Source organism: Oncorhynchus mykiss, chromosome 8 (genome assembly GCF_013265735.2).
Source record: "Oncorhynchus mykiss isolate Arlee chromosome 8, USDA_OmykA_1.1, whole genome shotgun sequence".
In the NCBI taxonomy this organism is placed as follows: Eukaryota; Metazoa; Chordata; class Actinopteri; order Salmoniformes; family Salmonidae; genus Oncorhynchus; species Oncorhynchus mykiss.
Window position 1 is genome coordinate 27,550,500 of NC_048572.1, and position 15,784 is coordinate 27,566,283.

Sequence of the window (15,784 nt, forward strand, 5' to 3'; positions counted from 1 at the left end):
CTGTGTGTGGATACACTACTGTTCACTGTCACTTAGAAATGTCCATGTTTTTGAAAGAAAAACAAAAAATAAAAATAACATCAAATTGATCAGAAATACAGTATAGACGTTGTTAATGTTGTAAATGACTAATATAGCTGGAAATGGCAGATTTTGTTTTAAATAGAATATCTACGTAGGGGTACAGAGGCCCATTATGAGCAACCATCACTCTTGTGTTCCAATGGCACGTTGTTAGCTAATCCAAGTTTATCATTTTAAAAGGCAAATTGATCATTAGGAAACACTTTGCAATTATGTTAGCACAGCTTAAAACTGACCTTTAGACTAGTTGAGTATCTGGAGCATCAGCATTTGGGTTTGATTACAGGCTCAAAATGGTCAGACATGACCTTTTTTCTGAATCTCGTCAGTCTATTCTTGTTCTGAGAAATGAAGGCTATTCCATGAGAGAAATTACCAAGAAACTGAAGATCTTGTAAAACTCTGTGTACTGCTGCCTTCATAGAACAGCGCAAACTGTCTCTAAACTGAATAGAAAGAGTGGGAGGCCCTGGTGCACAACTGAGCAAGAGGACAAGTACATTAGTGTCTAATTTGAGAAACAGATGCCTCACAAGTCCTCAACTAGCAGCTTCATTAAATGGTACCAGCAAAACACCAGTCTCGTCAGCAGTGAAGAGGCAACTCCAGGATGCTGGCCTTCTAGGCAGAGTTGCAAAGAAAAATACATATCTGACTGGCCAATAAGAGAGGGATTAAGATGGGCAAAAGAACACACTGGACAGAAGAACTCTGCCTAGAAGGCCAGCATCCCGGAGTCGCTGTTGACGTTGAGACTGGTGTTTTTCTTAGTAATTTCTCGCATGGAATAGCCTTCATTTTTGCAAACAAGCATAGAATGACGAGTTTTAGAAGAAAGGTCTTTGTTTCTGGCCATTTTGAGCCTGTAATTGAACCCACACATGCTGATGCTCCAGATACTCAACTAGCCCAAAGAAGGCCAGTTGTATTGCTTCATTAATCAGAACAGTTTTCAGCTGTGCTAACATAATTGCAAAAGGCTTTTCTAATGATCAATTTGCCTTCTAAAATCTTGGATTAGCTCATTTTTAGATTAACTGTCTTCAAAGTAATGACTCGGGACGTCGGGTTTGAAATGAAAGCTTCTTTTAGTAATAATACTTGTTCACGTTACATTTAACAACTTTAGATTCTACAGAGCAATGCAGGTAAGATGCTAGCAGAAAATCAGCTTAATCACCTTGCACCTGCGCATAACTGCCGCGTTGTCTCTCTCATTCCTGTTGCAAGGCATTCTGGAACTTGCAGTCAAAAGCGCAATTCAATACTAACCAATACAATTACATATGTAAATAACTGTAAAGAAATGTCTTTAGATACAGCTCAATTAATTAACTTAAACATTAACTCTAACACATTAAAGTTACAACACTAACACAATGTGCCATTGGAACAGAGGAGTGATGGTTGCTGATAATGGGCCTCTGTATGCCTATGTAGATATTACATAAAAAATCTGCCGTTTCCAGCTACAATAGTCTATTACAAAATGAACAATGTCTACACTTTATTTCTGATCAATTTGATGTTATTTTAATGGACACATTTTTTGGGGACAGTTCTAAGTGACCCCTAACTTTTGAACGTGTGTGTATGTAAAGCGAACCACACACACAGTTGAAGTCAGAAGTTTACATACACTTAGGTTGGAGTCATTAAAACTTGTTTTTTAACCACTCCACACATTTCTTGTTAGCAAACTGTAGTTTGGGAAGTCGGTTAGGACATCTACTTTGTACATAAGTCCTTTTTCCAACAATTATTTACAGACAGATTATTTCACAGGTACACCTCCATTTGACATCATTTGAGTCAATTGGAGGTGTACCTGTGAATGTATTTCAAGGCCTACCTTCAAATTCGGTGCCTCTTTGCTTGACATCATGGGGAAATCAGCCAAGACTTCAGAAAAATAATTGTAGACGTCCAAGTCTGGCTCATCATTGGGAGCAATTTCCAAATGCCTGAAGGTACCACATTCATCTGTACAAAGAATAGTACGCAAGCATGAACACCATGGGACCACGCAGCCATGATACCGCTCAGGAAGGGGACGAATTCTGTCTCCTCCAGATGAACGTACTTCGGTGCGAAAAGTGCAAATCAATCCCACAACAGCAGCAAAGGACCTTGTGAAGATGCTGTAGTAAACGGGTACAGAAGTATCTATAGCCACAGTAAAATGAGTCCTATATCGACACAACCTGAAAGGCCGCTCGGCAAGGAAGAAGCCACTGCTCCAAAACTGCCATAAAAAAAAAACAGACAACGGTTTGCAACTGCACATGGGTACAAAGATTGTACTTTTTGGAGAAATGTATTCTGGTCTGATGAAACAAAAATAGAAATGTTTGGCTGTAATGACCATCGTTATGTTTGGAGGAAAAAGGGGGAGGCTTGCAAGCCGAAGAACAACATCCCAACCGTGAAGCATGAGGGTGACAGCATCATGTTGTGGAGGTGCTTTGCTGCAGGAGGGACTGGTGCACTTCACAAAATAGATGACATGATGAGGTAGGAAAATTATGTGGATATATTGAAGCAATGTCTCAAGACATCAGTCAGTCAAGTTAAAGCGTTGTAGCAAATGGGTCTTCCAAATGGACAATGACCCCAAGCATACTTTCAAAGTTGTGGCAAAATGGCTTAAGGACAACAAAGTCAAGGTATTGGAGTGGCCATCACAAAGCCCTGAGCTCAATCCTATAGAAAATGTGTGGGCAGAACTGAAAAAGCATGTGCGAGCAAGGAGGCCTATAAACCTGACTCAGTTACCCCAGCTCTGTGAGGAGGAATGGGCCAAAATTCACCCAACTTATTGTGGGAAGCTTGTGGAAGGCTACCTGAAAGGTTTGACCCAAGTTAAACAATTTAAAGGCAATACGTTCAAATAGTATTTGGTAGCATGTAAACTTCTGACCCACTGAGAATGTGGTGAAAGAAATAAGAGCTGAAATGAATTATTCTCTCTAGTATTCTGACATTTCACATTCTTAAAATAAAGTGGTGATCCTTTTACTAGGATTAAATGTCAGGAATTGTGAAAAACTGAGTTTAAATGTATTTGGCTAAGGTGTATGTAAACTTCCGACTTCAACTGTACATACACGCATTGCAGTACATTACCAAAAGTATGTATTTGGCCACCTGCTTGTTGAACATCTCATTCCAAAATCATGGGTGTTAATATTGAGTTGGTCCCCCTCTTTGCTGCTATAACAGCCTCTGTTCTTCTGGGAAGGCTTACCACTAGATGTTGGAACATTGCTGCCGTGACCAGAGCATGCCCACTAGTTCCAGAGACGCAAAACCATTGCACTGTAACAAATAGCATTACTGCATCTTACCACAAGCAGATTTGCTGCTTGTTGCGGCGTCAGCATTGCTGGTTGCTGTGGAGACAAACCAATCCCCTTAGTAACTGATCCTGTTTTTGTTTCTTTGTTCCCTATTCATAATGCACAAATTAAAGTAGAAAATCGCCTGATTTCCCAAATGCAACTTAAGGCTAAGTTCATTGTGAGCACTTTCGTAGGATCAGTGTTTCCCAAAACCATTTACTAAAGTTGCAGTTGAAATAGCTTGTTATTTACAGACTGTCTCAGACCACTCGTAGAACGGCTATGTCTGTCACTAGATGCGTTTTCCCCCTACCGCTTCATTTTATACACCAAAAATCTCTACTAAACACAGAATCGAGATGTCTTTCTGTGACCACCGATAACTTCACAATGAAGCTGACTACAAATACAAAGTTGCTGATGTCATTGCAATTGTTACAAGCAAAGCATAAAAAGATGCATCAAATGAAAATTCAATGATCTCAGTTAACAGATGTATAGGCTACATAGGTTGTTCATTCAATTGAAATGTATTTGGCTATCTAATTTCTACCTCAATGTATTTCATGATATGTAACCACGTGCGCAATGTGCCAAATCTTGAGTTAATGCGTTCTTATAGGTTAAGCATTAGGATACGCCACCTCAATATTTGCAGCCATAGGTAATATCTCTCTAGGAGCTGATCCATCATCAGTATTGTGGAATAATTATGTTAAGGTAAGAATTCAATGTTGAAAGCTCATCTGAGAGCAGCGTTGCCTTTCTTTCGATCCTATCAGTATCGACACTGCCTTAACGACTCACTTAGCCAAAGGTCTGTCTGCGTTTTGGGGAACGCATGTTACATCTTCGGCCGTTGTGGGAAAAATGCATTGTTTTAACAATTAGTAACCCTAAGTTCCATCGCTATCGGGACACCGGGCCCAAAGCCTGACTGTTTTTTTTAGTTGCCTCAGATAATGAATCTAAGATCAATTTGGTCTCTTTACCCTTTGTAATACTTAAGCTTTGGAGTTGGCAAGGGAAAACTGATCCTAGAGGAAACCTCTAACCAGAGCTGACAATCGGGCCCCGCTAATGACTGGTGGAGATGGAAACTTGTGGCTACTGCAAAGGGACGTCCTTCTAGCTGTTGGCATAGTTATATAAACGCACAACACGGCTAGTACATAGTGATAGTAGTAATGCTACTTTTTTGTTAGCGTTACTGCTAACAGGGTACTTACTGGGTGTTTATTTGAGTTGAACCTGATGGTTACAGCAGAGGAAATCCCTCTAGCTGTTAGCATAAACACCTAACACATAGTAGTAATTGTACATTTGTGTTAATCGCTCCACTTCACGCCGTTATAATACTTGGGTGTGGAGTCTTATTATTTTTTTGCATGCATTCCTGGATTCCCAAATGGCAACATTCACAAGGGGGCAATGGCAGAGATTCTCATTGTCTTCCCAATTTGTGGTAAAGACAAAGAAGAATCACTTTGAAAAATAACTACTGTAAGCTAATTTGAAAGAGAACCAACTGCATATTTGCATAATAGCTACTTGTAATGAAAGGTGAGGTTTGTTTTACATTACCTTGTTTTGTGCCTGCCAGTAGGCTACAATGTTTGAATTATAGTTTGAACAGTAGACTGCTTATATGATGCAAAGCCTATAGGCAGGACTACTTACTACAAGGAGCCACCCATTTTGTGATGAAAAATGACATTCTCATACTGCATTACACTCAATCTTTGCGTTGTGTACAGTCTGACGTGCTTCTTAGGGTGAAGTTAGCATGGTGATAGTCACTGCTGATAGGATACTGGTGTCAAGACCTTACTCTAGTGGCCATAGGGACACCCAATCCTCCCTCTGCCCTCAGTCACTGTGTACTTTCTAGGATGAGAGGAGGTCCACAGGTCCCTAGTGGGGTCCAATCCCTCTTTATTTATTCACAAGGCCTTTAGGGGGGGAAAACAGAACAGTCTCAGGACTTGATACATCGTACACTTCCATAGTACTATGTTGGCTGACTTTGGGATGCGTCCCAAATGACACCCCTTTTGCGCTATTTGGGACGCATCCAGTGTGTGCTTACCAAATCTAAATTCCCCTAGCCTCAAGACAAGTGGGTTTTTTTTTTTTTGTAGAACTGAACAGTATTTAAAAATGCGCTATATGGGAATACTTTAGCTCTGTCTTGCCTTCAGGATAGGCTTACACCTTTCCAGTCATTTCACATCTGCACTCAGTGTCTGGTGGGGTCTCGAATTTGGTGTGCTGTAGAGAACCAGTATTATAGGGTAAGAGAGGTGGGGGGGGGGGGGGAGCTTGATTTAGTGTTCCTAATCTGTGTGTAATTATGCCCAGATCTGAATTACTGTGGCAGACACCAGCCGTGCGTGAACGGCGGCACCTGCATGAACACGGAGCCGGATGAGTATCGTTGTGCCTGTCCCGACGGCTACTCTGGCAAGACCTGCGAGATAGGTGAGACACAGAATACAAGCTACCACTCAAAAAGGCTTAAAGGCCCAGCTCTATTTCTTCCCCTAGATCCTAGCTCCGCGCTGACTACTTCCATGTTTTTCACAAATACTTTGGAAGGGCTTAAAGGCCTGTTCCCATTTGACCTCCGCCCTCTTACCCTAGTTATCACTCCAGGTGGGCTTAAAGGTCCTTTTCCATTTTGACCCCTTTTGGACTTTTCCCAGATTTTGACCTGCTCGTTTGTATAGTGATGTGTTTGTGTATCTGCACGTGTGTGTGTGTTCTACAGCTGAGCACGCCTGTGTGTCCGACCCGTGTGCCAACAGCGGCACGTGCCACGAGGTCCCTTCTGGTTTCGAGTGCCACTGCCCTCCGGGGTGGGAGGGGCCCACCTGCGCCAACGGTGAGAACACCACCCCTTTTTGTCTTAAACATCTCCCTCCATATCTGTACCGTCTCCTCCGACTCTTTCCTTTGTGACGCTTGCGTTTCCCTCCGAGCTTGAAGTGTGGAAGTTGCCCCTAAACCACAGATCTAGGATCATATTTTATAGCGCCAATTCCTAGTCTTATCATACATTTTGAAAGTATTGGAATAGGGCCTGTGACTTGTTTTCTCTCCCTCTAGCTAGCCCATCCCGCTCTTCTTCCTTTAACCCCTTCCCTCTCCTTGGTGGCCATCCCTGCAGTAGAGTGTGTGTGTACTCCTGTGGGGGGCCCCGGCTTCATAGGGGCTAGGATTAGACACCCTTCGGGCAGAAGACTCACCCGGAAGGGTGATTTGCATAACCTGCCCTCTCTTTGAACCAGGCCGCATTGGTGGCATGGTGTGGAGAATACGCTGCACCTTCCACACATACACACACAGTGTGCCCACCCCTACCTGTCCCATCAAGGTGCTTTCCCTAGTCCCCCAAGGTGTGTAGCTATCTGGCCTAAAGTATTGCACTGGTAATGGAGAGTGACTGTATGATTGCAGAAGTCCTGTGTTTGTTTCTCCATGCCCGTATCAGAAGTGCAAGGAGAGGGCTTTAATAGCAGCTAATCTGCCGGGGCCTGGATTATGCTAATCGTGTTATGCTACCATGACAGTCTTCCCTCTCGCTCTCTTTTGCTTTCTCTCTGCTCTTTTGCTTTCTCTATTGCTCTTGCTTTATTTGTCTTTTTTCTCTTTCTTGCATCTCTGACTCTACCTCTAACATCTCACTCATGTCTCTCGTGCTCTTTCTCTTTCAACTGCAGCTCTTCGACTCCCCCTTTAACTATCTTATTGCTCTCTCACTCCCTTCCTATTTCTCAGTGACTGCGTAAGACTCTTAGCATGTGGTGCTGCTATAAGTTATTGATGCGTTCTGTGGCAACAAGCTCCTGAAAATAGGCTTTGGTCACTTTTAAAATAATGAAATGCAGTTAGCCAACACCTCTGCACTATTGAGCTCAGGTACGCTTTAACAAGATGCCGGAGGGGAATTGTAGCGAAGGGTAGCGTTTTGATATACTATCAATCTTTAGACGTTTACTGGAATCAGGACGGAATTAGCAGGACACTCAGTAATCCTCTAAACTATAGACATACAGTTACATGTCATAACTAAAAAACAACTGACCTAAAGACAGTTACTCTTCTATGATATTTACATTGACCAGGTGTTTTTAAACTCCACCAACGTGACTTTTTAATATGTACATTTGAGAATTCTAGGACCATGGAATTGAGTAACTAAAGCTATTTCTACCATGACCTGTTCTAATTCTTTCTACTCTTAAGAGCAAATGAGAATGGGACTGTAATTTTAATAATTATTCACTGAACTGATTAAAGAATAACGATGGTATTTTACCCAATATGGCCTTATAACTCAGTGTATACCAGTGTTTAAGACTGCAAGGTCAATGACTACCAGCCAACGGCGCTGTAGAAATCACAAGGATGTGTTTGATTGATAATGAACCTGAGGGCCGCATGATATACTGAATCAAGTGTGCTCAGGGTAGTTAGTGGTTGAGGCATATATATATATATATATATATATATATATCTACCAACCACTAAAGACTGCCGGTAATGTGTATCGTACCAGCGCCTTCCTGGCCTTCAGAGAAGAACAAGCCTTATGCCAGTAATTAAAACCTATCTTGAGCTTCCTTACCAAGTTCTCCACATGAACAGTGAAGCTCAGCTTGTCACCAACCCCCACACCCAAATATTTGTACCCTTTGACTTGCTCTATAGTATGTCCATCCAATGTAGCAATGACATGATTAGTAACATGCCTGGCATTAGAAAATACCATGCATTTTGTTTTACCTGAATTCAAGACCAGCTTCAAATCATACAGATTCTGTTATTTGGTGTTAAATGCTCGTTGGGCATTTTCAAATGCTTAAGATAAACTACTACCACTTGATAAAGAACAGTGTCATCTGCATAAAAACAAACATCCACTGTTTCAATATAAGCCCTAATGTTATACAAAATGATCAACAGTGGGCCCAAAATAGAACCTTGTGGAACACCTGAGCACAACTTTATGGACTCAGATTTACAACCATCCGCCATTACACATTGTGTACAATTTGATTGGTTTATAAATGACCTATTTAGAGCATGACCAGTAATTCCACAACATTTTAATCTTTGCACCAACAAAGCATGGTCCACGGTGTAAAATGCCTTCGGCAAATCAATAAAGATGCATTCAATTCAACCATCTGAGCCACACCGGGCCATTGTGTTTATAGAAATTGTTACTGGATAACAAAGTAGAGGTTGTATTCAATCGAAATCGGTCACCACATTATTTCATATTAAACGCGATGTATTGTTAAATGTTGAACACTGACTTAGTATAGTATGCCAAATGTGTGGCAATGTGTTTGTGCTGTTTTATTTAATTTTGTCTTTTTGGTTTTACTCAGACATGGACGAATGTGCGTCCAGTCCTTGTGCCCAGGGCGGGACATGCATCGATCTGGAGAACGGCTTTGAGTGTGTGTGCCCCCCACAGTGGGGTGGGAAGACCTGCCAGATCGGTAAGACCCCCTGATCACACACCCCACCCAAATCAGACTGCATGTCTCAGTGGTGCATCCAGACATGATTTTACAACAATCCATTAAAGTAGGGCTGACCCCATTTAGTCTACTAATACATTTGTCGATGGCCTGTTGATCGACCAAGATTTAAAAAAATTATCAAGCAGTGTCATATAGCATTTTTTATTTTATAAAAAAAAAATATATGGTAGACGAGACACCTTTTCTTGATTCACACGTGTCTCAGTGGACAAATCCATTGCGGAGGCTACGGGGATGGCTCACCAGTAGTACATTTACTGTTAATTCCCATAATATATAATGCACAATGTTTATTTGGTTACGATCATTTGTTAATGCATTCATTTATTATTAGTATTATTATAATTGTCAGTGGACACGTTTGTCGCCCACACAACATAGGCTACACTTGTGAGGAAAAGTTTTAGTTTTTTTCTTTCCATTTACAAGTTGTCAATTTATTGATTGACAGGAGCTCTACAGACAAAATACAAAGTTGAGTAAGGACACGCACCTGATTATGCATAGAAGTAGGCCTAGGCTACCTGGCCTGTGTGCAAATGTAGGTCTATAAATGTGCCCATTTGTGGGTCTGATTAGTATTTCTGACTTGTCTTAGCTTACCACCACTGAAGCTTTTCAAAGACGTTTTCTTCACCTCAAACAGCAAGTAAACTAAATCTGGCTATGTCCATTGACAATGACAATAGTTCTTCAACGTAGCCTATTTGTAAAATCTTTCCAGCTCCCAGTGTGAAAAGGGGGAAAAAATGCATCCTCTAATCCGGTGGAAACATAAAATAGGGCTACCTGATATAGTTTTTGTGCAAATAGCCTACAGTTGTCTCTGTTCAGTGACACGGGAAACTCTGAGGGGCCACAATATTTTATACAATGTTGCAAGTTTACTAGTGCACGCTTCAGGCCAGATGCAAGTTAGTTGATACAATGTTAAAGTTCCTTGCAGGCAGGCTATGCATAAACAATGTTATTTATAGGATATTTTATCAGGGTATTTTATACCTTCAGGCTGCAATGTTTTTATTGGCTTTATGTAGGCAATTTTTACATAATTAGCAATAAAGTTACCTTTAGAATTTAGATTTACCACATAATGATTGAGATGCAAAGATTTTATTATAAATGAAATGAAACTGTTCCCTAAATGTGTGTATGAAAATCATAAATTGGCACTCCAAATGGAAAAGTTTGACCACCCCAGTTGTAGCCTATTACCTACTGGCTACTTTAGGAGCTTAATGGCATAATCTGCAAAGGCCAGCAGCAGCTGGAGGAGAGTCCGGAACACTTTTATTTTTTATTTTTTTCTGTTTATGGGATCTTGATCTTTGGCTCCCTCTTGAGTCATTTGTGTGTCATAATTATTTAATCACAGTGTGCCTAAAACATCAGACATATAGTTGATTTTATTAAAAACACATAGTGTATCGCCCAGGCTCTATTGCAGCCGGCCGCGACTGGGAGGTCCGTGGGGCGACGCACAATTGGCCTAGCGTCGTCCGGGTTAGGGAGGGTTTGGCCGGTAGGGATATCTTTGTCTCATCGCGCACCATCAACTCCTATGGCGGGCTGGGCGCAGTGCACGCTAACCAAGGTCGCCAGGTGCACAGTGTTTCCTCCGACACATTGGTGCGGCTGGCTTCCGGGTTGGATACGCGCTGTGTTAAGAAGCAGTGCGGCTTGGTTGTGTTTCGGAGGACGCATGACTTTCGACCTTCGCCTCCCCCGAGCCCGTACGGGAGTTGTAGCAATGAGACAAGTTAGTAACTACTAATATTTGGTTACTACGACATTGGGGAGAAAAAGGGGGTAAAATCCCCCCCCCATAGGGTATGTCTAATATATAGGGGAAAATACATTGTAAAAAATGTTGACCCCGGGCCTCCCGATTGGCACAGGAGTCTAAGGCACTGCATCAGTGCTAGAGGTGTCACTACAGATCCAGGTTCGATCCCAGGCTGTATCACAACCGGCCGTGATCGGGAGTCCCTTAGTGTGGCGCGGAATTGGCCCGGCGTTGTCCGGCTTAAGGGAGGGTTTACTTGGCTCATCACGCTTTAATGACTCCTTGTGGTCGGCCGGGCACCTGCAGGTTGACCGCTTGTCATTTGAACAGTGTTTCCTCCGACACACTGGTGCGTCTGGCTTCCGAGTTAAGAAGCTCGGTTTGGCGGGTCATGTTTCAGGGTACTGCTGAGCAGCGATGAAAAAGGGGGTTAAATACTACTCTAATATATATATTTGTATAAAGAATCGATTGGTCAAAAAACCTGACTCTAGTTCAACTTTTTTATTTTTGGACATTAAAGGGATAGTTCATCCAAATTACAAATGTACATATTTGCTTACTTGCCATGACGGAAGTCTATCGACTGCGAGAGACGGCAATCCATTCTTTGGATTTGTGAATCTAGCTACTTCCGCTAATATTAGCTTTTTGGTGAACTATCCTTTTAAGTACACCATTGATCAGTGGAGAGTCCACTCGCGTGACAATTACCAATAGTTTCTTCCATAGCCCCAGGAAGGAGGGTGCTGCTGCAGACCCTTTTTTTCTTCACTGAAGTAGTGTACTGGGCCTTTGCTAGTCCTGTATTAATGGACCGATGTACCTGCGCTACAGACTGCTATATTTTTTTTCTCAAAAGTAGTGCACTGTGCTTTACTGATTCTCAGCCCCCCCTCCCTTCCACTCAAATTACAGGAAGTAATGCCATGTCCATTCAGATTGCAACCATTGACATTGCAGGAATAAAATGTGTACATCCAATCACATTACAATGAGCAATGCTATCGCTAGCCGTACAATCCTGTATGATTGGTTTGTATATGTGTTTTTGTGTGTGTACTTCCTTCCACCCCATCGAGTCTACATTACTCCTGTGGTCATTACACTGGGCCGCTCAAATTAAGATGGCTACTGTCCGCAACACGATGCGGGTGACTTCAGAGCACAGCGATGTACACCGGAAACTGCTTGGCAACCGCTACACTCGAACCTCAATGACCACAAGTCATGAGTGCTATTGTCTGAGTCCCGTGAGTCCCGTGTCACATTTTTCTTTCATCTTTGTTTATTTATCCACTCGTACCTGTTGAGAGGAAGTGTGGTGTGCCAGAAAGAGGATTATGACCTGGGAACAAGCTCTGGGGGGGACCTGGTCTCCCCTTACAAAGCTGGAACCGTAACCTGGTCTCCCCTTACTACCTGAGTGTTGGATGTTTGGGTTTCGAAGAGTACAGGTGTGGGAGTGGACTGGCCATGCTCCCAGGCTCAGCCCCCCTCCTGAATATTTAATGTGATAATAAGCAGCAGGGCTTTCTTTTTTTTCTTTTTTTTGAGGTGGTTTAAAAAGATTAGCGTCTCAGGTGTCATCTGCTTTTTTTGACGGGATAGGCCCAAACAAGTTATCTGGGTGGCTGGATGGAGGGAGTTGAGAGAGGACAGGTGGAGGAGATGCAGTCCACAACCTCCTTTTCAACTCTTTGCCACTCATGTAGTGTGCGTAGGAGGGACTAGGGATCTATTTACGATTCAGGGATAGAGTGGAACCTCTTCTTCTTGTTGGACTAAAATGGCTGACTGGATAATAAGTGTATTGCTCTCACCAGTAGTATAGGCTTATACATTTCCCTCCACTTGCCAAAAATGAAGGGGAGCTTTACCCAAACCTTTGTATGTTAAAGGGATTTTGTACCATTCTTTAATGTAGTTTGTTATAAGTGGGAGAGACTGACAAGAAGACCCATTCGTGGACTCCTTTTGTGCTGATGTGTTGGTGGTGGGGCTTCAATGTGCCTTTTCACCTCTTTCTTCCCCCTCTCACTCATCTTTCTCTCACCTCTCTATTAGAGGTCGACCGATTATGATTTTTCAACGCCGATACCGATTATTTGAGGACAAAATAGCCGCTACCGATTCATCGGCCGATTTTAAATAAAAAATTAAACATTTATTTTTATATACACACACACACACACACACACAGTGGGGCAAAAAAGTATTTAGTCAGCCACCAATTGTGCAAGTTCTCCCACTTAAAGTTGAGAGGCCTATAATTTTCATCATAGGTACACTTCAACTATGACAGACAAAATGAGGGGGGGGGGGAATCCAGAAAATGACATTATTTGCAAATTATGGTGGAAAATAAGTATTTGGTCATCTACAAACAAGCAAGAGGACAAGGTGACTCTGATCAATATTGGCTAAATATAAGCGAGGAGTTTTCTTTGTAGAGCGTATTTATGAAAATATGTTGACAAACGTGACCTTATCCTAGTGAGATTTACACGGGTATCAAAACGCCGAGGCGGTTTAAGCCTGCACGAAACACTGACCTTATTTGAAGTAGATCAAGGCATTCTCTATGGAAGACATGAACGGTAAAATAACGAAGGAACCCCTTTCAAGTTCAGCCGCAAGTTATTACTGGAATTATAACGCGTCGACTATTTCTCTCTCAACCATATACCTTTGACTATTACGAGCTTGCTGCTGCCTACCACCCCTCAGTCATACTGCTCTATCATATCAGACTTAACTATAATAAACACACAGAAATACGAGCCTTAGGTCAAATCCGGAAACTATCACCTCAAACAAAACGTTTGTTCCGTTCCGTATTTTATCTAACGGGTGGCATCTATGAGTCTAAATATTCCTGTTCAATTGCACAACCTTAAATGTTATGTCATAATTACGTAAAATTCTGGCAAATTAGGCGGCCCAAACTGTTGCATATACCCTGACTCTGCGTGCAATGAACGCAAGAGGTGACACAATTTCACCTGGTTAATATTGCCTGCTAACCTGGATTTCTTTTAGCTAAATATGCAGGTTTAAAAGTATGTACTTGTGTATTGATTTTAAGAAAAGCATTGATGTTTATGGTTAAGTACACATTGGAGCAACGACAGTCGTTGATTGTTTTTTTTATAAGATAAGTTTAATGTTAGCTAGCAACTTACCTTGGCTTACTGCATTCGTGTAACAGGTAGGCTCCTCGTGGAGTGCAATGTGATCAGGTGGTTAGAGCGTTGGACTAGTTAACTGTAAGGTTGCAAGATTGGATCTCCTGAGCTGACAAGGTAAGAACGTTCCTAGGCTGTCATTGAAAATGAGAATGTCTTAACTGACTTGCCTAGTTAAATAAAGGTTTTTAAAATAATAATAATAATAATTTAAACGGCAAAATCGGCCCTAATTAATCGGCCATTCCGATTTAATCGGTCGACCTCTACTCTCTATCCCTCTACCTCTCTTTCCTTCTTTCCTCCCTTTACCCGTTGACTCTGACTCCCATGTCCTGCCTCCACAGATGCGAATGAGTGTGTGGGGAAACCGTGTGTAAACGCTTACTCTTGCAAAAACTTAATTGGCGGATATCACTGCGACTGCTTTCAAGGATGGTCTGGACAAAACTGTGACATCAGTCAGTATTCCTTTCCCCTTTATTGTCGTCACTGTCTCTCTCGCTCTCTCTCTCGTTATTTTCACTCTTGCTACTGATCCGTGTTTTTCTACCACTCCTCTCGGTCTCTCTAGGCTTTGGGCGACGTCACATTGTCACTTTCTAAAGAGGCCACCATCTCCGTAGCTGTCTCTGTAAAACTCACCAACTTTGCCTCTGGTTTTTATTGCATGATGGGTATAGCTTATTGTCAACTGCATACAGTGCCTTCAGAAAGTATTCATAAACTTGACTTACTCCACATTTTGTTACAGCCAAAATGCATCAACTATATAAAAATACCCATCTATACTCTACCCTCACAATGACAATTTGCAAACATAAATGTATTGAAAATGAACATGCATAAATATAAAATTTTACTTAAGTATTCACACCCCTGAGTCAATATTTTGTAGAAGCACCTTTGGCAGCGATTTTAAAGCTGTGAGTCTTTCTGGGTAAGTCTCTAAAAGGCGCTGATTGGTTAATCTGATTTCTGCAGTGGACATACAGCATTTACTGCGATACGGCCTGTGCAGAAGTCAGGGCATTTATACTTCTTGCGCGTTGCCGAGTTGTTGTGAAGGAAGTTGTCAAGGAAGTGAGTTTGCGCGGGAGTGCCAGTATATACGCAATCATGTCAATGCTGAGCTTTAAGGAGCCCTCCGCATTGTTCATTTTTTGGGCCGGCGCATGCCAATGCGGTACAGAGCTCAATTTGGCCTCTGCGTGCCTCCGGATGCTCCGTAATTGCATCACACCAACCGTCCATCCATACAGTGCCTCCGACAAACATTTTCGGATGGAGCATAAATTGGATTTAAGAGTTTGGCACACCGGGATTGTGCAACATTTTCAAGTCTTGCCATAGATTTTCAAGTAGATTTAAGTCAAATTTGTCTAATTGGTAAGCAGCTCGTGTAGATTTGGCCTCTTGTTTTAGGTTATTTTCCTGCTGAAAAGTGAATTGATCTCTTAGTCTGGTGGAAAGCCAACTGAACCAGGTTTTCCTCTAGGATTTTTGCCTGTGCTTAGCTACGTTCAGTTTCTTTTTTTTATCATGAAAAACTTGGCAGTCCTTAACGATTACAAGCACACCCATAACACTATGCTTGAAAATATGAGTGGTACTTCGAAATGTTTTGTAATTGATGTGCCCCAAACAACACTTTGTATTCATAACAAAACGTGAATTGCTTTGCCACATTTTTTGCAGTATTACTTTAGTGCCTTGTTGCAAACAGGATGCATGTTTTGGATTTTTTTTATTCTGTACAGGCTTTCTTCTCACTCTGTCAATTAGGTTATTGTGGAGTAACTACAATGTTGTTGATCCATCCTCCGT

General features: G+C 41.9%; 1 protein-coding gene across 2 annotated transcripts in view; it reads left to right on the top strand.

The window, feature by feature from the left end:
* The window catches only part of jag2b (jagged canonical Notch ligand 2b), a 104,004-nt gene that overhangs the window by 52,339 nt on the left and 35,881 nt on the right, over positions 1-15,784 (top strand). Inside the window, exons 7-10 of one of the 2 annotated variants that reach the window (XM_021612192.2) lie at positions 5,787-5,906; positions 6,196-6,309; positions 8,825-8,938; positions 14,305-14,418. In XM_021612192.2, coding sequence (XP_021467867.1) covers positions 5,787-5,906; positions 6,196-6,309; positions 8,825-8,938; positions 14,305-14,418 — 462 coding nt within the window. The remainder of the gene's footprint in view (positions 1-5,786; positions 5,907-6,195; positions 6,310-8,824; positions 8,939-14,304; positions 14,419-15,784) is intronic. The other variant, XM_021612194.2, reaches the window with a different exon arrangement.